At 40.3% G+C, this 24,584-nt stretch overlaps 1 protein-coding gene across 1 annotated transcript in view; it reads right to left on the bottom strand.

The window, feature by feature from the left end:
- LOC131244092 (katanin p80 WD40 repeat-containing subunit B1 homolog KTN80.3) overlaps positions 1 to 22,443 on the bottom strand; it is a 36,274-nt gene extending 13,831 nt beyond the window's left edge. Inside the window, exons 1-13 of the mRNA XM_058243750.1 lie at positions 21,995 to 22,443; positions 21,529 to 21,659; positions 20,657 to 20,774; positions 20,296 to 20,522; positions 19,996 to 20,098; positions 14,552 to 14,622; positions 9,286 to 9,360; positions 9,047 to 9,190; positions 8,737 to 8,914; positions 8,319 to 8,608; positions 8,001 to 8,159; positions 6,621 to 6,849; positions 6,414 to 6,535 (exon numbers count right to left, since the gene is read on the bottom strand). Coding sequence (XP_058099733.1) covers positions 6,414 to 6,535; positions 6,621 to 6,849; positions 8,001 to 8,159; positions 8,319 to 8,608; positions 8,737 to 8,914; positions 9,047 to 9,190; positions 9,286 to 9,360; positions 14,552 to 14,622; positions 19,996 to 20,098; positions 20,296 to 20,522; positions 20,657 to 20,774; positions 21,529 to 21,659; positions 21,995 to 22,022 — 1,875 coding nt within the window. The 5' untranslated portion in view covers positions 22,023 to 22,443. The remainder of the gene's footprint in view (positions 1 to 6,413; positions 6,536 to 6,620; positions 6,850 to 8,000; positions 8,160 to 8,318; positions 8,609 to 8,736; positions 8,915 to 9,046; positions 9,191 to 9,285; positions 9,361 to 14,551; positions 14,623 to 19,995; positions 20,099 to 20,295; positions 20,523 to 20,656; positions 20,775 to 21,528; positions 21,660 to 21,994) is intronic.
- Between the last annotated feature and the right edge of the window lie 2,141 nt (positions 22,444 to 24,584).

Raw genomic sequence — 24,584 nt, 5'->3', positions numbered from 1 at the left:
TCTGCCGATAACCTTTGATAGGCGAGAATATAAGACTTTCGCAAGGATTTTATAGGGACTCCCCACCAAACTGATTGGGCGAAACTGAGAAAACGTGCTGGCCCCCTGAAACTTTTAGGATCAGAGAAATAAAAGAGGCTCCTAATCCTTTCGAGAGCCGACCTCTGGCATGAAATTCATGAACAAAAGTCATAACATCTTGACGGACGACCTCCTAAAAGGTCTGATAGAAGCTCATCGGGAACCCATCCGGCCCTGGGGATTTATCCCCCCCCAAAGGCGTCAACTGCAGCTTTGACCTCTGTTTCTGAGAACTGGACCTCTAATGAGTCGGCAACAGATTGCTCCAAAGAGGAAAAAACTATATTATCTAGAAGCGGACGTTTCCAATTTTCATCGGTGAGAAGATGTTGGAAATGCGAAATGACTGTACGTTCGATCTCAGCTTTGTCTTCAATTATGATCCCGTTATCATAGATACTTATAATAGTCTTCGCCCTCGCCTGCATCCTCGCCATGTTGTGGAAAAACTTAGTATTTCTGTCCCCATCAGCAATCCATCTTAATCTGGATTTGATTCTCCAGGAGGCCTCGTCTTCCAGAGCTATATTCGATAAATTCTGGATAATGCTAATTCTCCAGGACAGAGCTTCGCTTGAAAGCGGAGCAACTTCTACCTCAACGTCAATTTGTTGAAGATCAGACATCAGAAATTCCACTTCAGCCTCTCTTTTTTGAAGAACCTGATCCCGCCATTCCTTAATCTTATATTTGAGAAGTCTGAGTTTACAGAGAAGCCGGTGGCCAGCATAGCCATCTACCTTGAAACTCGACCACCATTCAATAATGTTCTGACAGAGGTTCTCAGATTGAAGCCACGAAGTGTTGAACTTGAAAGGTTTCGGACCCCAGTGTTCACCCTCCACGGAAAGAAGAATAGGACAATGATCAGACGTCGTTCTTGGAAGAGCCGTTTGCTGAAGATAGGGGAACGACTCCACCCATTCGGGAGAAACAAGAAATCTGTCAAGGCGAGTTTGAATGGAATTAAGCCGGCCATTGGTCCAAGTATATCGAGCACCCTATAACGGAAGATTGATCAGTTGATGTTGTTGGATCCAATCGGAGAATTGATGCATTGCATGAGTCGGCCTTCTCTTTCTAGCGTGATCTTCAGCAAAACGGGTAATGTTGAAATCACCTACCACGCAGGACGGCCCAGTGAAAGACTGTCTGGCCCGATTCAGCTCAACCCAAAAATATTCCCTGGCTGCATCATTGTTAGGCCCATAAACAGCAGATAAAAGACAAGAAAAGGGGGAGGACTTATCATGGAAATTGACGGACACCGACCACTCGCCGCAGCAAGACGAGAGAAGTTCCCACTTGGACGATTTCCAAGCAATTAGAATCCCTCCCGAGGAGCAGATGGCATCTAAGGTCACCCACTTCGCATCATTCGCCTTCCATAAAGAAGAGAGCAAACTGTCTTTGAAGATGGGAACTTTCGTCTCCTAAAGACATATAACATCCGGATTACATCTGCTAATGGTAGCTTTAATCAAGCTCCTCTTTTGCTTGGAGCCAACACCCCTAACATTCCAAGAAATTATCTTCATTGACTAACTTCACTGCCCTGGGCTCCCTGTCTCCTGGATTTAGATGATGAGGTTGCTATAAACCCAAGAGTCACTTCCAGACGCTGTCATTCATGGTTGGAGGAGATTTTTGCCAGTTGTTTTCCGGTAGACGAGCGCTTGACCAAGGGTCTCCCCCTATTCTCGATACATTGAAATAGAGTTACATAATCTTCTAAACGATCTCCAAAGGATAAACCTAGAGATCTTTCAACCTTCCCAATGGCATCTCTGATCCATTTCTTATTCTGGAGCTTTGCCAAAAGCTCAACCTTGCTCATTTCCGCAGTTTGATTCTCCGCCTGATTATCCGCAATCATCTGCAAAGGTTCTGCCATTAGGATATCAGTAGAGAGATTATCCTGAAATAGCGTAATCGGACCCAGCTCCGAATCGACGAGCGATCGAGGAGAGGAATTGGAGGGAGATGAAGCCCGAGTTTGATATTCTGATGCAATATCACTCCCAGCAGAGTCGATCGCTAGATCGAAAGAGGGGCTAGGCTTAGATGAAAGGGTCGGGGTGAGAAGAAGATTTGGAGTTTGCCACCCAAGCGCAGGGGAGTCAAGACGTGTTGAATGAACAACAACAGAGGGGGTCGACAAGGAGCTAAGGGGTAACTAGACAATAGGTAAGAAAGGATTCGGATTCAGATCCGGGTCCAGGTGTAAGTGTCCGCTCGACGTGGAAGAAAAGGCCCGGATGGGTGACTCCCGTCCACATGTAGAAAACAAAGTAGGCACGTGAGTCGCTAACTCTTGCAAAAGAGGGGGACGTGGCAGGGCGTTAATACCCTCTGACGCGGAATGGACGATGGCTTCTTTACCCAGCGAATGCTCGCAGCCCTTTCCCGGATAAAAAGCTGATTGCTCATTATTCGAATCAACAAGAATATCGACCGCACCACGCGTCGGCCGAAGTCTCCGATTGTCAGAATACGTGGACGCACAAGATTTAGCTGCATCAGACAAGAGCGGCGGATTCGACAGGGCGTCACCACGTGTCACGTTGAGGGTGAGAGCGATCTTCTCCGCCGCAATTGTCAGCAGGGGTGGTAGGCGTTCGAGATGGTGCTTCGCGGGAGAAGCTGAGTTGTGTACCTTCTTCCGGGCGAAGCTGCAGAGACTTCGTCGGCTCCGGCGGAGGCTCTTCCCTGATCCTCCATAGGTCACCCCACCGGGGGAGCAGGACGTCCTGAGCTTCCCTGACGATCGAAAAATCCAACAGGCGATCTTCAGCCATCACCTTAACAGATGATGGCAAAACCGCACTCTTCTTCCTTCGGACTCTAACCCTGATGACACCAACTTCCTCCCCTAGTTTTGTTTTAGGATCCAGATCCAAGAAAGCTCCCAGCTAAGCAGCAACAGAAATGAAAAATTCGTCGAACCACAATTCCAGAGAAATATTCCAAATTTGAAACCAAATGTTTTCCATGCCGAAGATAGAGATGTCCTCCCATCTCATGACCCTGGCAACCGGGCCTCCCGAGTGGAGGTGTCCTGCCATCAGCAACATCTCTGGGTTTAATCCCGGGCACACCCTAACCCATAGCTCATTATATCCCAATGGTTTAATCTTGTAGTTTCCCGGTCGGAAGCCCGTCGTTTCGGAGATCCAATCTTTCACCTGAGATAAGGACGCACCTTCCTTACAGAGGACAACCACTGTGTCCTTCAAATCTTCTGAGGCCCTCTGGAAGTGCATCGGATTGACCGAAATAGGATCACCTTCCAGAGGCGGGGATGGAGATTCTGGTTGTAGAGCCGGAATGGACATGGATTCGGACATGGGGGGAATGCTAAGCGGAGGTGAGGGAGAGTGGTTAAGCAGAGCCTCTTTGAAAGAGGCAGGCCCCGAGGCAATAGGATTAGGGTCAGGGTTGATAGAGGGAGGGGAAGAGGTAGGTGGTATGATGTTGGTTTTGGGACGATATATCTTCGTACTCGTCTGGAGAGGCTTGGAAGGAGGGGTGAGGTTGGGGCCGAATCTAGCTCTCTGAATCAGAAGAGGGCATCCGGCGAATTTTACACCATGTAACATGTCCACAGCTCTGGCTAACTCCATTTCGGACGACATTCGAACCAACGCAAATCCTCTATAGGCGTCAGTGCTTCGGTCTCTAGGCATGACTACATCCATAACTGCGCCCGCCCAGCCAAAAATCCGCTCGATATTGAGAGGAAACCATCCTCTTGGAAAACCTTTAACAAATAAGGTCGGATATGCTATTCGGTTCTTAGGAGCGGGGCCTACTGTTCTCGATTTATGACGAGGAACAGTCTGCCATTCATACTCATTTTCTCCCCCTGTTTCAGTAGTAGGTGGCGAAGGGATTGGTTGTGTAGGTGGGTTGACGTCCCTTGCTTCGGACGAGTTGCCACTGGACTTCCTAGAATGGACGGTAGAGCAATCTCCCCATTTGCGTTCGGTCGTGTTCGTCAGCGTTTTCGTCATCTTCATCCGGTCGTGTTCGTTATCTTCGTGTTCGTCAGCGTTTTCGTCATCTTCATCCGATCGTGTTCGTCAGTGTTTTTGTCATCTTCCATTGATGATCTTTAAAAAACCATTATCCTTTGCAAGGTTGGTCCATGTAATCGTTTCTTAACCAACGATTAACCTCTAAGTCATGAGTTCAAGGAGTTGGTGCCATCATCCTCAACCCCCATGCGTGTTGTGTGCATGGCAGATGTTGAACCAGTAGATCAACTTTTCTTCCATTGCCCTTTCGCTAGACAAATATGGATTTGTCTTTTTAGGCTCTTTGATGTCTCGTGGGTTATGCCGGCCTCTATGGAAACCCTTCTCTCTGCTTGGCATGGGATTTCCCTTGGAAAGCAAAAAAGGGCTCTTTGGTGTTTGGCTTTTCTTGCCATTTTGTCGACAATTTGAGGAGAAAGGAATAATAGATGTTTCTAAAAAATTTCTAAGGCCAGAATTGTTTCCTCTAAGGTTTCTATTTGCATTGTGAATTGGAATTCTTGTATCTCCTCTTTAAGGATTGTAATTTTTATTCTGTTTCAGATGTAGTTTGTAGCCTTTGCACCATCTTGGCGCTCTTTCAATTAAATTTTGTTATTCTTCAATATATATAACCTTATTCAAGTGTTGACTAGAAAATTTGTATAGAATCTGTTTATTTCTCATGGAGTTGTCCAAGTCAAGCGATACTGATAAAACAATTTCCAAGTTAAGCCCAAGTTAGTCAAGATCATTCTCAGCCATGGCAAATTCATAGTTCAAAGTCAGAAATTTTCATAAATATTTGTTGGTCTCAATGAAACATTTTACAAAAATGTTATATGAAACTTCCTTGGTATGTGTATGAGCAGGATGTTCCAGAAAACTAAAGAAGAATATTCTCTTTCTCATCTCTTTATCCTCAGCCCTTTCTCCCACAAGGTGTGGTTGCATTTTCTTATTCTATTCAACACGTCATAGGTCATGCCGGGTAACTCTAACAAGCTCTTGTGGGCCCATGGTTCTCAATGACAGTATCGGCTGTCGTATAGGCCCCGCAAAAAAATGACACAATACGCCATCGCATATTGAAATCTAGGTCGTATCAGCCTGTATCGGTCAGAATTTTTTTAAAGCAAAAAATAACGAAAAAATATCAGAAAAATGAGATATTCACGAATCTATCATTTTTTTATTTTTTATTTTTTTTTTGTGTTTTGACAATGTATTCAATGGTGTATCGGACCATTCTTCGATGAGAATGTCGTTTGTCGATTCGACTTGTTGAATGTCAACTAAATGGGCCTTAATTGAACAAAATTAAACATGATTTAGTGAACAATAGCCCATTACATTGGAAATAGAACAAAAGGAAGATGAAAATATAAAAAAGAAAGTGAAGGTTTACCCTTCTTTCTGATTTTTCCCATAATGGTCAACTTCGCTTCAATTTGTCAAATCTCATTCAAATCATTTGTTTTGATACCAAAATAGGTCTAGATCTAGCTTAAAATGAGTTTTTTAAAATTCTTCTATGGTTTAAATGAAAAGAAGAAGATGAGACAGTGAATTTTTGAAAAAAAAAAAAAAGATATCAAATTTGGAGTTTTATGGGCGTATCAGCCTGTATCGGCCTTGTATAGGCACTAATACTGGCTGTATCGGCCGATACAGACCGATACGATTCCAATACGGCCGATACAACCCTGTATCGCGTATCATATCAAGCTGATACGGATACGATACACCCGTATCGGCCAATACGATACCAATTTTTAGAACCATGTGTGGGCCTGACATGGTGGGGGTGTGTGCAAACATATCAGGACCATTTGGCACCTTACTCTCCCGGCAGTTTGGTGGACCATCTGGTATGAGAGAAACGGGCACTGCTTCCGTAATAGCTTGAGCTCGGAGGAAGTGGTTATTGTCGTGGCTAAGGGGCTGGTGTCAGATTGGGTTTCATTGTTAATTGATGTGAAGGATTTTGATTTTCCTGCTTTCTTGGAGTTGTATTCTTGTGTTTTCCTTTGTTGTTTTCTTTTCCCACTCACGGGCTTTCCAATAAATTGATCATTACCTCTCCCAAAAGAAAAAATTTGCTTACATTCTACCTGTGACAGGTGAGTGGCAATACCGATTTTTATTTGTATAATTACAACATTAGGATGCAATCATGCAATATGGAAGGTAATAAAATTGAATTTCCTCCCTCTAGACTTTCATACACCATTAATTCCATAATGAAATGGCCAAGCAATTGCACCTAACAGAGAAATTGTGGATGGTATCGCAGTAAAAGAGCAGTCGACATACCGCACTAAATGAGCCCATGTTACCAGCAGACATAGTCTCAGAAGAGTTACTGGATGTTGGCCCTTCATAGCTAGGAGATACTTCTCTCTTCTCCCAGTTTGCAACAAGTGAGCGGGTTCTTCCTAATTTTTTTTCAGAAGAAAAACAACCTGAGTTTAACGAAACTTCTAGCAAACATCAATTGACGAGAAGCACGAACGTACATACCTCCTTTTGGACCTTCTACAGAGCATGCATCTCTGTTTAGCTTGTGCACCCTAGTTTCATCTGAAACAATACCTCCTTTTGGAGCCTCAATAGGGAACACATCTCTGCTTGGCTTGTGCACTCTACCATCATCTGAAGGGAGGGAAAAAAGAACATTCAGTGTTACACATAAAACAGTGTCACATAAACATGTGTGTAACTTACAGTTGAGATAGAAATTGAAATTAAGCTAATACAAATACTAGAGGCTTTTCAGTCCATCATAATAAAGAAAGAATGGATAGTTCTAGAAGCAAGCTAGGTCATCAGAGAGGAAGAAAGCAAGTTCCACCAAGTTCCAGGTATAGGAAGTCCATTGACAACAGAGTATCATGACAACTGAGTATCATGAACACCATTCACTGGTTAGTGAAATCTCACAGAGAGTACATTTTATGTGCCAAATATGCACAATCTCAGTTCCAATAAACACACCATACCAAACAATGGTTGGCCCAAGCAAAACAACACAAGCACTAACACTTATATGGCACCCTAGAACAGCACAATAACATCCACAATGTACCTAGGAATAAAAGGTTTATGTAGCAGACCTAAAAACTTGAGTCAGAAGGGATTTTATATAGTCACATTATATGATGTTACTGAAAATATGCACAATCTCAGTTCCAATAAACGCACCATACCAAACAATGGTTGGCCCAAGCAAAACAACACAAGCACTAACACTTATATGGCACCCTAGAACAGCACAATAACATCCACAATGTACCTAGGAATGGAAGGTTTATGTAGCAGACCTAAAAACTTGAGTCAGAAGGGATTTTATATAGTAACATCATATGATGAGGCTGAAAATTTTCATTTCAGGCTTTCAGCTCACTTGATTTAATAGCTCTCAGATCATTTTTTAAGGCATTAGAAGTATTTGGTGGTCAGATTTGATAACCCAGTTATCAGTCATGTTATAAGACAAGGTCAAACTGAGTGATACTAGGATGACACCTCCAAGTGAATGGCTGAGAGCCTGAGACTCAACGGCAACAGCAAGGAGAATCCAGGATTGGTTAGTGGTTACACTCACGAGGAATAATATCAATACGGAAACATCATGTCCTTCATAATCCATCTGGCTAAGCATGTAAGCACTATGGAAGCTGAGGTAAGAAGGTGAGAAGCTACTTGAAGTGGTCACAAAAGCAAGTATTCTGGATCAAGGGAACGCAATGAATTTAAACACATGGGTAAGGAGACTGGTTAAGCCAATGCAAGTATAAATAATCACATTTGTTACTTGTGAGAATTGATTAAAGAAATGCAGATAATCAAATGAAAGAATTGCTCAACTCTTGCACTAGTTCTAGGGACAATAACAGGTACCACATCAGACTTGTTGAAGATCTGAATATTTGTTGCTGATTGGGTCTTTGGTGCAGATCTCTTCTGAGTCGTGACACTAGGTACTGCTGCTGAATTTGTTGCAGTCGTCTTCGGACCACTGCTTAATGCTACTCTTTGCGGAGGGACTGGGGACATTTCCTGTGGCTTCATGTGCAGCAAATAGAACAAACAGTAAGAAATTAAAATAGCACAAGATTGCTCCTCAAGCTTTTAAACATAAACATATAGGAAGAAAAAACCCCAAAGTGAAACAGAAAAGGCAGATAACCTACATGTCATAGGTTTAGTCTCCTTAACCATAGGATCTGCGTTTTGTGAAACTGATAGTCTTCCCATGCTAGTCTTTACACTGTTGCCAGCTTCTTTTCTGGAATCAGATGCCTGCTCAACTCTTGCACTAGTTCTAGGGACAATAACAGGTACCACATCAGACTTGTTGAAGATCTGAATATTTGTTGCTGATTGGGTCTTTGGTGCAGATCTCTTCTGAGTCGTGACACTAGGTACTGCTGCTGAATTTGTTGCAGTCGTCTTCGGACCACTGCTTAATGCTACTCTTTGCGGAGTACTGGGGACACTTCCTGTGGCTTCATGTGCAGCAAATAGAACAAACAGTAAGAAATTAAAATAGCACAAGATTGCTCCTCAAGCTTTTAAACATAAACATATAGGAAGAAAAAACCCCAAAGTGAAACAGAAAAGGCAGATAACCTACATGTCATAGGTTTAGTCTCCTTAACCATAGGATCTGCGTTTTGTGAAACTGATAGTCTTCCCATGCTAGTCTTTACACTGTTGTCAGTTTGTACGGTCTGATTCCCAGTAGAAGTAGATTTTGATTCAGTATGACCATTCGATCTGGTAACAGTAGCAATTGCATATGGCTCTATGCGCTGTAATTCAAGAGGTCCAGAGTTACATATCACACGTCACCGTGTGACTTCGTGCATGTTTTTAACCACCAGCAGGATAACAAAAAGTTGTATACAGATGCAAAATTCAGAAAACAGAAATCTGGGTAGTACCGAGATGTCCACAACCCATACTCCAACGCAACTTTGATTGTAAGAGCAACCAAGAAGTTTTCCCTCATGAATATTGAGATCTGATAATCTAGACCATCCAACATCCACTGCATCATGACATCTTATTGGTTCCCAAGAGAACACCTACACAAAGGACATTCAAAATACTAGTCTGAAAGTCTGAAACTAATGAACATAAACACTTTAGGGCCACTGCATTTCCCAGAGGGGAAGCTTACCTTGAGGCTTTCATGCAATCCGCATAGCAATGTTCTTCCATCAGGATTGAAGGTCATAGAACGCACTCCAGTAGTCTGCAATAGAATTGAAAGGGTCAAATAACATTGTTATGGCCTTCAACTATTTATAAAATAAAAAATAAAAATAGAACCCGATCCAAGATTAGGAGTGCCATCAAGTTCAAGAATATTACAGTATTCCTTGTCAATATGGCAATTTATGCACTAAATAATGATTCAGATGAATAAAACAGTGCTTTAAAAATGAACCATCCAAGGAAACAACAGTGAGGCTAGTTCGTTTAGAGCAAGGTTAAACCAGGCAATCAAATGCATCTCAATTTAGATGAAGTTCTAGAACAAGCTAGAAAGCAGATAAATTCATAAAATATGAGAAAAAAAATAGAAATAATAGTTATTTTTATTACAAAAAACGCAACTAGTGGATAAAGCAATTTTAAAAGAACAAACACTAATAAAAGGCAAGAAGAATCTAACCATCATCATCATAACCTTGTCTCAACAGTTTCTGTTGGATTTACAAATCCTATTCACGAAAGATGCAAAACTGGAATTCCAATGCTTCCATTGATCCAAGGGCAGAAATTGCAAAATGCAAGGGATCTGATGGGGACATCAGAGGACCTAATCGGGTGTACCAGAGACGGAGGTGATCGCCCACATCAGTGCAGCTCTCTTTATGGATGGGAGACGAGTTTCAGATGGGGCCCACCAGGCCATTTTGAAGACCCCACATGCATTGGACGTGTATCAGAAAGACCCCACTTTAAGATGATGCATGTGGGTCGCTTAAGAGACCATTTTAGTAATAAAAATTTTATTTCATGTCGATCCGACCGTTGGATGTTGTCGATCACGGGCCACCAGATCTTCCAAATTTAGGCCCCTTGAACCCTGATCTTGCTTCCTTTTTTTTGTTATTTTTTTGGATTTATTTGACGGTTGAGATTAATAATAAGTGTTTTATTTTTCTTATTTTGGATTATGGGTCATATCACTTAAGTGAGTGGCATAGTTGTAGTTATTTTGAAATTTTATTATAAAAGCATACAGGGGGGGTGGACATTCAACCCAAGTGCAATAGTTTTGATATATAAAAAAAAAAAAAAAATCTTCTTGTGTGAAGGTATTTTTACTCTTTGTTTTTAGGGTTTGTGAGAAACCCTCCCTTCCAATTGAATTGTGGAAGGATAGAGGCTTGTTTGGTAGTGGACTCCTCCAAAGTGCATTTTTCCACTTTCTCTTCTCCAACAAGGTATTCCACTTCTTCTCTTTTCTTCCTTCTTCCCTTCCCTTACGACCTTTCTAAACCCATCAAAACACAACCCGATCCATCCCTTTTCTTTTTCTCCCTACCCATCCATGTGTGGACCCGCATATACACACGTGAGTCTGTACGGATCTTCACGTATGGGCCCCGTTTCGTATCTTTGCCTCCATGATATCCTTCCAAACCTACCTCATCCCTATATCCTTTAATCCGTAGAACCCCGATTCCCAAATCTCAATTCGTGAACCTAAAACCCTAATCTCAATCTGATGTTCTTGTAAAACCTTTCCCAAATCAGATTTTTATTTGCGTAATTGTCTATTCACGTGGTTGTTGCACTACCCACGCTAGATTGGAGGTAAGTGGGCCACTCTCGGATTATTTTATATTCTCATGCACCGCGTATGTGATAACCTAGGACCTTTGTGTTACAAATTTGAATTTTCTGAATATATTATTTGGATATTTTTTATTGTACATGTTGATTATTGAAACTGATGTGTAATTGATCTCTCATCTTGCATCCTAGGGTAGTTTCCATCGTCCTACATCGAGATTATTGAGAAAATCATTCTCAAGGTCATCCACTAGATCATTAGCATCAAGAAAGATGTGCACAAAACTATCATATATACCTATACCACTAGCAAACTCTGAGAGAGAGAGAGAGAGAGAGAGAGAGAGAGAGAGATGACAGAAAGACTAGCAAACCTGCTTTCCTTTTATATTTATTTATTCACTGAAAAATGGACAATGAACCTTCAGAGAATATTTTGAACACTTAATTGCTACAACTTAAAGAATCTTCAAAAAGTAGACTCAAATGTTTCAATGTGGGTTTCCGGTTTTGAGATGGTTCAGATTGGTTCTCTTCTTTGCAACATCTAGATCTGGTGTTCTACAGTGGATTTCTGACTCTTATTTGCTACAATGTTCAATCGAAAATAGGACCTCACCAGAGGTTTAAGATAAAAGATGATAGTGAAACAAGGCTATGGTTATATATGTTTCTCTTTTCACTGTTTGCTTTAATGCTTGCCTAACTGAAAACCATGTAAGGCAAGTTTGGTGGCTTTTCAAGGGAAAGAGTGAGAGAGAGAGAGAAAGAGAGAGAGAGGTGTTCGATAACGGTAATGGCCAGCCTAACGGCCTGCCATGTGACCATTGTGGTACAACCATACGGGACATAACAGCCATTATGGCCATGTACTGATCAAAATTCTTTTTATAAGGAAAAAAAATACAATAAAATATTGAAAAAATCAGAAAAACGTGAGGATCCGAAGTATGTATTCTTTTCTGATTTGAACATGTATTTGATGGTGTAACGGGCCATTCTTTGGTAAGAATGCTACCTCGGGCTGCCTGATGCTATTATATTTAGGATTCTAAATATAATATCAATATATAATAAAGATTATAAATCTGTGTGAGTAAAGATGAGTTGATGAGACAATTATAGGCCCATTAACCAAGCAGTATTTAGGCTCCAAACACAAATCAAGCATGATTTGCTGGATTAGGGTATGTTATATTAATATACAAGTACAACAAAACAAAATTGGAAAAATGAAGGAAAAAAAAAAGTGATAGTTTGCTCTTTGTTATATTTCCCAATTCAGTCCACTTTGCTTCAGTTGATTGAATCTCACTCAATTTTGCGTTTTAATCCTCGAAATAATCCCATAGCCAGTTCAAACTTGGTTTCTAAGCTTCCTTCATGTTTGACATGAATAACGAGGTGGAAAAAGAGAGAAATTTTGATTTATTTATTTTTTCAAGATGAGCCTTTATGGTCACATCGGTCTGTAACGGCATATCAGCCCCATAACGGTGCTGATACATGGCGTATTGGCCAAAATCGTCCTGTCCATTACCTCATCTGCACTCTCTATGTGCCTGCATATCAAGTGCCACATGCAGCCGGAGTACGATGGATTGATCCAGGATCATGCACTGTGACCACCAAACTCCTCCCAAGCTTCACTCTCCTTCACTGCTCAGACTCCCACGAATAACTAGAGAATACCTTCCTCAATTTCAGATCGAGCAATCTTTTACCATTGCATTGCCTCACCCTTTATGGATCGAGTAACCCTTTCAGACCACCACATGTTGAAGTATTCTGATATTTGATCACCCTAGAAGATTGCCACTTACTAAATCATGTGTGTAAAGGCTGAAGTATTGCATATCAATTTGTTCCAACAGAGGAAGTGATTCCATGATTAAGCATCAACAACCTCAGCACTCTTGGCAACAAGATATGCTTTCTTAATTCACGGAAAAACAAGACATCTCACCGCTGCTAAATCTTTTTCATCAAGAAGATGCTAAATCCTGTAATCATCAATCATAAAGGATTATCTCCATGGGCTTGAATCATCATAAAAGGGTTATCTACGAAGAATCATATGGGATTTAAAGGCCACCAAGGTGCCCTAACCTATAACAGTCATTGAATTATAGTTTTTATTTATGACGACAGGGTATCCCCGCCCCTTTTTAAGGCGAGACTAATCCCTGTGGATGCACGCAATCACCCGCAAACCACGTGCATTGGGTAAAGTGCGGGGAGGGGAATTGAACTCGTGTCTGTGGGGAGCAAACCCATGACACTAGCCATTCGCCCAAACCCCAGGATGAACTAAGATAAATCCTAGAAATGCCCAGTTCTCATAGAAAAAACTCTACATGTTGCAGCGTGAAAGTATAACCAATTGCCAGCTATGAAACAAATATCGACATGAACATGTGCATCGACGTGGCTGAACATGTCTGGGAACATTTTAAATCTTTTTTTCAAAAAAGTGAAAATTTTCTTATTTTTTAATCCTGTTCATACAAGAAATGTTCTATTTACACTTTATATAATTAAATACATTTCAGCAGACATGTCTTGACTAATAACACATCATGCCCACTTATTTTATATACATATATGGGAATATAGCATATCCACCTTGGAGACTAGCATGCATGCCCTTATACAAATTATATAGGTGTCAAGATTATTAGGACACGTTGAATGCTCAAAAGATTATGAGATTTCACAGGAAGTTGGAAAAGCATAGAAATAAAGTTTGACTGTTAAGGAGTTGTAGAACTTCCATAGGGATTATTCATAAATAAACAAAAATTTCTCTTTGGATTACAAACATAGGAATGACAACCTTTTTAGAATCACAAGTGACATGGAGTGGATCATTTCCTCTAGTTCGGTTAGATGAATTTCTCATGTACATTATTTGCAAGAAAGAAAGAAAAAATCTCATGTACATAAAAGCTGGATGTCATCAGCCAATTCTAGTGTCAAACTTTCTAATGTTGTGAGCTTGATAATACACTTTGGCTCCACATACCCTTTCTATTTTTTTCAATAAAATTTAATTTGCACTTGAATAAATAAATAAATAAAATCACAATAGTTGATGCCTGTAGAGATGCCTATTATATGTCAAAGAAATTGGTTAAGAAATGCTAAGTAAATGTCAAATAAACAATCACTATCAGTTGTGATATGCCAAAGAAATAAACTTAAACCCAAATAAGCTTAGTTAAATGAGAAATTAGTAATCAAAGGAAAACCATAATTTGAGCTTCCATTGAGTAAGTAATTCGATAGGGATAACTTAGACGAATCAAAGTCCTATCTGTTTCGTTTTGGGCAGGAAACAACACAAAAACCATTGGAAACAGTTCCTTCAGCATTGTCCCCACCCTGTTCATGACGATTTGGAGAAACCAAACATCCCAAGTTTTCATAGTCAAATCCTTTTAGATGGCGTATAGGAAATAGGGACTTACATCCCTGCACAAAGAGGCTCTAAATAAATAACTTGAAATTAATTGTGAGCTATAATAAATTGATTAAGCAAAATTGTAAATAAACATCCTTTGGGGGCATTCTGACACAAGTGCCCAAAACTTAAAAGCCCATAGTCATTAAGCCATATGCCCATGTTTATGAGATACCTCAGGTCCAGCTGATCCAATCAGCTCAAAAGTCTCAAGGTCCCAGAATTTAACAGTTCTGTCAGCAGAACCTGCAGAAGCATAGGAAACGAGACAAAAAATCATCATCATCACCATCATCTAAGCCTTATCCCAACTAATTGGGTTAGGTTATAATCAGGTCATACTAATCTACGTAACACCCAAATGCTTCTCAACAAACTAAAGAGAGAATCACTAAACAATTATGTATGGTTTGAATGGCATGGATAAACCATTAGTAACCAAAAGATGCAGTGAGAAAAATTACAATAGAAACCCCAAAAGAGACCTGTAACAACTACTGAGAGTAGAATGGAGTGAATAAACAATTTATAGATATACCAAATACATCGACTGCATGATATTGATAGTGAATTACATATTCACATGATTGCATGATGATATATACATAACAATCCAATCTGGCATGATAAGCATTCTTTTAGCAAGTGAAACTAAATTTACTGAATTAAAACAAATTATGTCCACAAGTTCAAGCAAGAACCAAGCCTGAAAATTTTGTTCACCTGTCATTGATCAAGTTCTCTAGGAGCAACAGCCTACAACCCACTAAACGCTTTGTATATCTGTCCCTAAACTATTAGTTTCCCTAACCATATGAGAGATCTTTCCAATGATGAATGAGGAAAGAATATGCTATTTCCGGAAATGGAACTATGATGCAAAGTAGAAGGAACACCTGACGAGATTTTTAGAGTTGATCTTGACCAACAATACTTCACTAGGAGCAAGATTGATCTAGAGAGTGTCAGTGTATAGAATGTGTGGTTAGTGTGTGGTTAGTGGCTCTTTTAATGTGAGTGCATGTGCACACTTTCCTCCTCCTACAGTGTACTATATGCTCTATTCTAATTAAACATTGTGCGTTAGGGCATGCTAGCTAACATACAATATTTTCCCAAACTCTCATCTTTCTTCTTCTTCTCTCTCACTCTTCTCCTCTTTTCTCCACACTATAATCATCAAATCTTCTACTCGGTATCAGAGCATAGATCCAGGCACTCCGCATCCAACAAGTTGAGAGGCGACATGTCACCTTGCTAATGTCAACGTTAAACGGACGCATGGACCCCATTTGAGCTAAAAGTTTAGGGTTTGATAGATTTTGATTTTAGAAGATTCGTCATGATTTTTTCAAAATTTTTTGGACCTTTCATGGTGTTTTGGCCGAAATAGAGAAATTCGAAGATTGGGTCCCTCATCCTTTTTTCTTTGATCTACCTCAAATTGGTATGCTTTTCTTTGATTTCTTTGCACAAGATGAATCGAAATCTTCCTCCCAAGCTACTCATGGAGGATTTTTTAGCTAAGATTCATGTTTGAGTGGTTTTTAACCTCAAATGGACGTGCAGCTGGGTCGTTTTTCACGTGGTTGAGTCAGATTTGACTGTATTTCTTGATATTTTGAACGATTTCTATTTGTTTGAGGTTTATCTCTCATTCCCTTAAAGGATTGAGTGAGAAAGAGCTGTTTGAATCAATCCTTCTTACTTGGAGTCTCATATGGACGACAAAGGGCCCTCATCGGCTCATCTCTTAGCATGGGCTCTCTTAAATCCAACCCCTAGCAGATTATCTCCATTAAGTTGAATGGTAACTAGAGGTGTACACGAACCAAGCTAGCTCAGTTAGCTCGCTCGACTCGACTCAAAAAAGCTCAATTCAACTCGGTTCGAAGCTGAGTTCGAGCCGAGTTGAGCTGATTTTTTGAGCTCGAAACCGAGTTCGAGCCAAGTTTGAGCTAGCCCCAACTCGACTCGACTCGGATCGAACCCAGCTCAAATCGAACTCAGATCGAACCAGTTTGGTGACTCAGTTACTTTGATATTGATGTTGCTCACCAAGTGTTTGATGAAATGACTCGAAGAAGTGTGGCTGGTGGCAAGGAAGGTATGTATATGAAACCAACGCCCTTTTTTCTTGATTTTTATGTTGCTTAGAAGGTGTTTGATAAAATACCTATAAAATCATTACTGCTTCTCAAATACAGTGAGATTTTGAAGGTGCAGTTCAAGTGTTTATGAAAATGCTGCAATGGCGAACTCGGCTCGATCTTGGCTCGAACTGGCCCAAGCTGTTGATCGAACCGAGCCGAGCTGGCCAGTCAGGCTCGAGGACCGAGCCGAGCCAAGTTCGAGCAGAAGTCAGCTAGTGGCCGAGCTGAGTTGAGCTAAGGCCAGCTCGACTCAGTTCGACTCGATGTACACCCCTAATGGTGACAACTATCTTCAATGAGCACAATCTGTAAAAGTGTTCTTAGGAGCTCATGAGAAATTGTCGTATATTTTGGATGATCATCCAAGCTCTGCAGATGCTACCTACAAGTCTTAGACAAAGGAGAATTGTCAAGCTATTGTATGGTTGTTGAATAGTATGAACTCTTCGATTAGCCGCTCAGTGATGTTTTTATCCTCGACTAAAGGCATTTGGGATACGCTTCATGATATGTTCTTGGAGTCTCAAAACTTTTCACAGGTATTCCAGCTTATTCAAGAAATTGGTCGGTTCCAACAAAACTCAAGATCATTAAAAGATTACTATTCAACACTTCGGGGCATGTGGGATGAGTTGGACCTGTATCAGCCTTTTCCTTCCAAATATAAAGAGGACCATGAACATGCCCATAAGCAGCAGGATGATACTCGTATCATGCAGTTCCTAGCCAGGTTAAACTCCAATCATCTTCATGTTCGAGATCAGGTTGTTATGCAGGATATTCCCCCATTGACGACAATCTATGCCATGTGCTAGCGCGCTACTGTCTCCGCTCTTCCTTCTCATTCATTTGTGTCACCTGAGCGTTCAACACATATTGCTGGCGATTAATCCTCTCCTGGCCTTCGGGTACCATCCTTGAGTTCAGGGCACATTTTTTTTTTTTTTTATGGTGGTCGTGGTCGAGTCTGCGAGGGAGATCACAGTCGTGGCGGTTGTAATCTTCGTAGTCGTGATGGACGTGGACGTGGACGAGGACGTGATGGTTCCCGCATTTATTCTTATTGCGGTGGAACTAATCACACTGTTGATTATTGCTGGCAACTCCATGTTCATCTTATGTGTGACACTGCTTCTATTACCTCCGCAATTGCTCCTGAGGGACAGTCTTCCACCCCGACAGTTGAGTAGTCTTTTTCCTCCACCCCGACAGTTGAGTAGTCTTTTTCAAGGGAGTCTCTCATCATTTCTCGGGCTGCACATGATGCCCTGATATGGATTCATGTTCGTGATATTCCTTGGCATTCTTACACAGCTTCAGCCCAGTCAAGTACTGTTTTTCTTGCGTCATCCTCTCCTACCTCCTAGGTCATGGACTATGAAGCTTCCTCCCATATGACTAGTACGTCACAACTCTTTTCCTCTTATTCTTCTTCTCCCCACACTCAGTATGTCACAGTCGCAAATGGAACCCAAACTCTCATCTCTGGGATTGGTTCCGTTCCCTCTTTCTCCTTCCTTGCCTCTGTCCTTAGTCTTGCATGTGCCTCGTTTTCCATTAAACTTAAGTATCTCTTAGCTCTCTTACTAAATCATTAAATTGTTCAATTACCTTCTTCCCTTCTTATTGTTTGTTCCAGGACCTACAGACGAAGAAAGTGATTGGTGGGGGCATGAGCAAAGAGGCTTTCATCTTCTTGATAATACACCCATTGCCGCTTACAGTACCATTTCTCTAAATCGAGAGTCCATGACACGGTGGCACTGCCGCTTGGGCCACCCATCAATAGCTAAATTGAGAATTTTGTTTCCCTCTTTGTCTGTCACTAAACTATTATGTTGTGATATTTGTGAATTGTCTAAACATCATCATGCTACGTTTCCTCCTAGCTCTTCTGGGAGAAAACCTCAACCTTTTTGTTCTATTTCACTCGGATGTCTAGGGACCAGCTCTGATTACCTCTACTTTTGGATTTAGATATTTTATCACCCTTATTGATGATTATTCACGCATAACTTGGGTTTATCTTTTGAAATCTAAAAGTGAAATGTTCAATGCGTTTAAAGTGTTTTACCATGAAGTGTGCACTCGGTTTCAATGTTCCATCAAAACCTTCCATTCTGATAATGGGGGAGGATACATGTCTACTGCATTTCTGTCCTTCTTACAAGAGCACGGTATTTTGTCTCGGACGTCATGTGCTTGCACACCTCAATAAAATGGTATCGCAGAACAAACGAATCATCATCTTCTTGAAGTTGCTCGCACCTTTCTCCTTAGTATGCACCTACCTAAACATTTTTTGGGTGATGCTCTTCTAACTACTACTTTTCTTATTAATCGTATACCCTCACGTATCTTGTCTTACAAATCTTCATTTACTATACTGTATCATCATGATAATCCATTTTCTCTATCACCTAAAGCTTTTGATTGCACATGCTTTGTTCAAATTTTGGATGGAAGTAATGATAAGCTTAGCCCCATGGCAATTAAATGTGTCTTCTGAGGGCACACTCGGAGTCAAAAATAGTAAAAATGTTATGACCCCTTGACTCGCAAGAAATATGTATCTGCCGATGTAACATTCTTTGAGGATATTTCTTTTTGTCAACTCCAAGTTGATCTCTCTGTGATCCCCTTGCGAGTCAAGGGGAGCATGACTCTTATTCTCTTCCTCTTTCCACTAGTGATCACAGGGAAACTCATCTCCTCTCCATTCAGCATCCTCTTGGTGATTTGGGTGACCCTAACATTTGTGAATGTATCATCCTTGAGATAAATCTTCATACGCCCGGCCATCCAACCTTCCGCTCACTTTGGATGTTGGCTCAAGTGACTCTCTTACCTCGAGTTTAGATCTCCACACCCCCCAAAAACTAAGAAATGATTCTGAAACTAATTAACTAGTTTAGGCCTTTCCTTTTTCAATTTCTCTAGGTATACAGAAAGTTAGAAACAATTAGTGAAGTGACCATGAACTAGGTAAGTATGGTTAAGATGTAAACTGGTCTACACTAATAAAACTTTTAGAGTGTGGCAGAATCACAGAACTCTTTAAGAAATTCAAATGAATCAGAGCAAACTGACCACAAAATAGATAATAGTCATCATAAAAGCCTTGTCCCAGCCATTTGGTATCAGCTTTATGCCCTAACCAATCCTGTTTTGCTAGTCAAACCATCTAAGGCGATCCTTGGTTCTCGGTTCTCACCACCTCAATCTAAGACCTTTATAGTATTTCTCTCTTCCTCTTTTCAGGCCCAAAATTGTAATGTTAAGATAATTATGATTATGACATAAAGTTATGGTATAAACTTGTCTACAAGGGGAACAAGTGCAACATTAACCTGCATCATAGAATTGTGATTATCTACATCACTTTCACAATGCTATAAAACCTTAGAACTGCAGTAGGAACAAAGTTATTCCGTCAAGAGAAATCTGAAGGTCAAAAGTATCAAACCTGTTGCCAATAGAAACTCATGGGGATGAAAATCTATACATTGGATCTGGCCCTCATGGCACTTGAAATCATGCAAGAGTTTACCAGCAGTCAGATCCCAGAGCTGTCAAGAAAGTGAAAAGGTTATGAGCTACATACGAAGATCCTCTAAACTGCAAAAGCATAAAAAATACAAAATAGAAGTATGCAAGCAAGTCTTCATATATGGGAAGCATAATATGCTGGGTAAAAGTGACAATATTTTATCGAAACGTCCATCAGTCACACACACACTGTGGAAAGATCAGAGGACACAAATACCTTCACGATGTTGTCTTCTCCACCAGAAACAACCCAACGGCCATCTGGGGTGAATCTAATAGCATTAACCCCTCGGGTGTGGCCCTTGTATGTGTGAATACATCCCTTCCTTCTGATATCCCATATCTTAAGATTTGTATCCAATGATCCAGATGCAAAGAACTCCCCAAAAGGATGGAAGTCAACAGATATGCAATTAGATCGGTGTCCAGTAAGTGTGCGAACAACTGCAGGAAAACAACCAAAAATTCAAGAGACAAAGGGGAAACTTGTGATTCAAGAAGATGTTGGTACACATTGTTCTCTCTTTTGTGTCTGTGTGTATTTTGGTACATATCAACGAGGTAAGTGCTGTGCCTACTTTTCGCCTCCTCCAAATCCCAGAGCTTTATTGTGCCACTGGCAGCTCCCGCAGCCACCAAGACCTCGGAAGAATCAAAACTCACTGACTCAACAGCACTTGTATGACCAGAGAGACTCTGCAGTTTAATGCAAGAATGGGAAGGAATTGAGACAGTATTCATTAAAAAACATAATCCTTAAGTTGCCATCTTACTACGTTAAATATTTAACAATGGAAACCTTGAATAAATTTGTGTAAATCTCTTGCCTTTACTTATACATGGCCAATCTAATCCATGCACAGCACACGACTTTTGGTATTGCGTGTTGCACAGAAATTGGGCACATGACAAGGCAACCTGTGATCCAAATCATTCGTCTGGTGAGCCCCTCCACTAATGGACACAGTGGGGATATGAAAATTTCGACTGCTCTATCGTCTAAACCATCTGATCAGTGACCTACATGCAATGGTACAAAAGATTATCGGCAACTTTCAGCATTGATGGGAAGAAATCCACCAACTAGGTGTGTAATTTTATCCAAGAGTGGCCCACCATGGGGCCCACCCAAAGAACATTATGCCAGACCCTTGTGACATGTCTCCTATTTTTGTGCACTCGCATTATATCAATCAAGTTGCTCCAGAGGTCAGCGAGAAACTCTGTATATATTCACTCAACCAATATATATATATAGAAATTATCCTTTGACGGAATCACCAATCACAGTGAATAATCTGCATCCCTTTTATTGCAATTGTGTTTAGAAATCTTTTATAAGCAATATTTGGACATATATTCGGCGCAATGTGGATTCTGATGCTGCAAAAGCAATCTAGAAAATAAAAGTTAATACAAAATAGAGAGGGCAGGAAATGATAGAACTGACCAATATAGCATTCGGCTTGCCGATCGCCCACAAATTCACCTTGTGATCTTCTCCACCCGTGACCAGAACCCTTGATGATTTCCGCCCAATCTTGAGGCAGTTCACATTAGAAGCATGGGCCACAAACTCCTCTGTGATCAACCAAGGTTAAGACAACCAAATCCCTCCGTCCGAATTCAAAATCCCCAAAACCAACAGCCTCAACCAAGACACTCGGATTCATATATAACACACGCCCATCCTCAAATCCAGAAGTTTTTATTTTGTAGAAAGAGAGAAATTGCAATCCAAATGAAACAGATCTAGCATTTTCCCCAATTCAATAAAATCCACTGAAATAATTTATTTTTTTAAGAGCAATAAAATGAGAGAACGACAGAAATAAGCTCAAGTCTCATTTCTTAAAGAAAACCCTAGAAAACAAAACCAAATGAAATGAGGAATGTAGAAAAGAAGAGAAGGATACGGAGCTTGTATGCGCGTTTGGTCGTCATGATTCCGAAAGAGATGCAGAAACCCTAGCTCGGTAGCAGACAATGCTTTCATCTCAAATCGACATTCGTCGAAAAACAGATCTTGAGAAACCTCGGCATTTCTCCTTTCCAATATATATAGAGAAAAAGGAGAGATAGAGAGAGAGAGAGAGAGAGAGAGAAATCAAGAAAACGGCATTATGTGAAGATAGCAGAGATCTCCGAATAAAAGCATTTCCCCGCCTCTACTGCTGCTACTCTGCTGCTCTGGCGAGGGTATTTTTGTAATATCCACTTCTTCTTTTCTTCTTCGAGCAGTGATGCAGAAACGAAAACAATGAGAATAGAACAGAAGAGGCTTTGTATGAGAGAGAGAGAGAGGCTTATGAGGGTGTGTTGTTGCTTTCTTCAATTTCACACCGTCATATTGGCGTTGCTCAAAAGCCACAAAATTGCAAAAAGAAAAGAAGAAGAGAGGGAGAAAGGACAGACACTCCTATGTAAGTTTGACACCATTTAAAAAAATGGTGCTGACCTTTCAAATGCATTACAGGGCTTGTACTTCAATCCGTACCGACCAAATCCTGACCCCCCCGCTGGATAGACTGAGAAGATAATACAAACAATCTGACCTTTCTCATTTGAATTTGGGGGGTCATTTGGATGTATGCACGGGTTTTTTCCAGCTACGGACGGTTCACATAACTCACAGACAGTGCTCACATAGGAAATTTTGCCAAAATTATAAGTTGGAAGTTATACCATTTGAAATTTTGAAACAAGAAGGGGTTCCATTTAATTTCATATAAGTGTACTTTTTTGAAGACGCCGAGTTTCCAATGCATTTATGAATGACAGTTAGATTGAAAGTTTTAGAAGTTCAGCTTAACAGATTTTTAGAGCCTATTTGGTTGACATGATAAAATGGTATTAAATTGCATTAGATGCAATTAACACCATTGTTATAGAATAATTGCATGGTCGGAAAATATTGTAGTATTTTGACAGTCTAATCATAAGTTTGCAATCAAATTCTGCATTTAGAAAAAATTATATACCAAGTGAAACTAACATTTGTTGGACTATGAAATCATAATCAACATATCATATTCACAACTAATGTTCAGCATCCATCCCATATGCAACTCCAATGTCATGTGTTAAGGGCACATGTGGATGGACATCCCATATGCAACTCCAATGTCATGTGGGACATTACTAGTAAAACACATGCATCAATGCGAGGCCCACATATGTATTTGATTTCGAAATCCACCAAAAATTTCAGAGTATTTACAGTTTGGAGACCAGATGATGTGATACTTAGATTAAGTAAATAATTCCCATTATTTTCAAATATTGGATAGAATTTGTATAAAACGAAATACAATTCCATACCACTCAATCCCACCCAAGCTCATGTTCCAAACAATGCATTTAATGCATTTGAAACTCTTAGGTGTGTTTGGTATATTGAATTACATTTGAAGGGATATTGATTCCAGCGTTTAGAATAAATGAGAATGATTAAATCAATTCAAGTATTTGACTTTTTTGTTCCAACAAGAGATACAACCTTACTTTTAAAGGATTTTGAAATCCAATGTATCTATTAGCCATGTGTGTTTATCTATATTATCCATCTCAATCCATCCTTTACATGCACACGTCACTCAACTTGCATGTGAACATAGGTGATGACTATCATATTTGAAATTTAACTTATTAACCACCATTTGAGTCTACACCAAACAGTAGTTTCCTATGATACAATATTTTATTTTCAAAAGAAGAATTTATTGCCAAACATAGATACTGCATGAGTATCCGCGGTGTTCCAACATGCCTGGAAAGAAAGAAGGAATTTCACCTACACTCAAGACCCACTTTCACTAGACACTTATTTACAATTTAAAAAGTTATATATATCCAAACAACCCTTTGACCAACCATTTCAATAGACTTAAATTAGATAGTTGAGATTGCATGTCATTGTGATTTTAGAGACATGATCCATCCACAATATGGTATATAATTTGGATAATCCAGCACCGGGTGTGAGATTAGTCACCACAATTTCTAAAATAGTGGTGAACTAATATGGTAATGTTTAGTGAGAAAGACGAAGTGCTTTCTTTTCTCAATCTTCTTACTCAGCCTTATTAGTAAGTAAATGAGTGTTCGTAAGTAAAAGCCGTATACGGCGGAGCGGGTAAAGCTGGAATACCGTAGATCCGTCTCCAGATAGTGAAACGCTACACCATAAATCGTCATTGCTGGCCGTCCGTCTAGTCCCCTGATGTGGATGGGAAATGGCTTAAAATTTACGTTCATCATGTTATCTTCAAATCGACGGTAAATGAGAACTCTTATTATTGATTGACTTTGAGTGCTAGAATGTTTACCCAATGGCTGTGATTATTTAAAATATGGCCCATCTAAGATAGGTCACAGAATATGGACCGTAGAGATTGATAAATTCGAGTGCCACGTGTACTATGGATAGAGATGGATCTACCATACTACGGTTCCACCGGCTCTACCCTAAAATCTACCTGACTTCTAAAATGGATTAGATATTCA

Source organism: Magnolia sinica, chromosome 4, assembly GCF_029962835.1.
Source record: "Magnolia sinica isolate HGM2019 chromosome 4, MsV1, whole genome shotgun sequence".
Lineage (NCBI taxonomy): Eukaryota > Viridiplantae > Streptophyta > Magnoliopsida > Magnoliales > Magnoliaceae > Magnolia > Magnolia sinica.
This window is presented reverse-complemented; position numbering and strand designations above follow the sequence as displayed.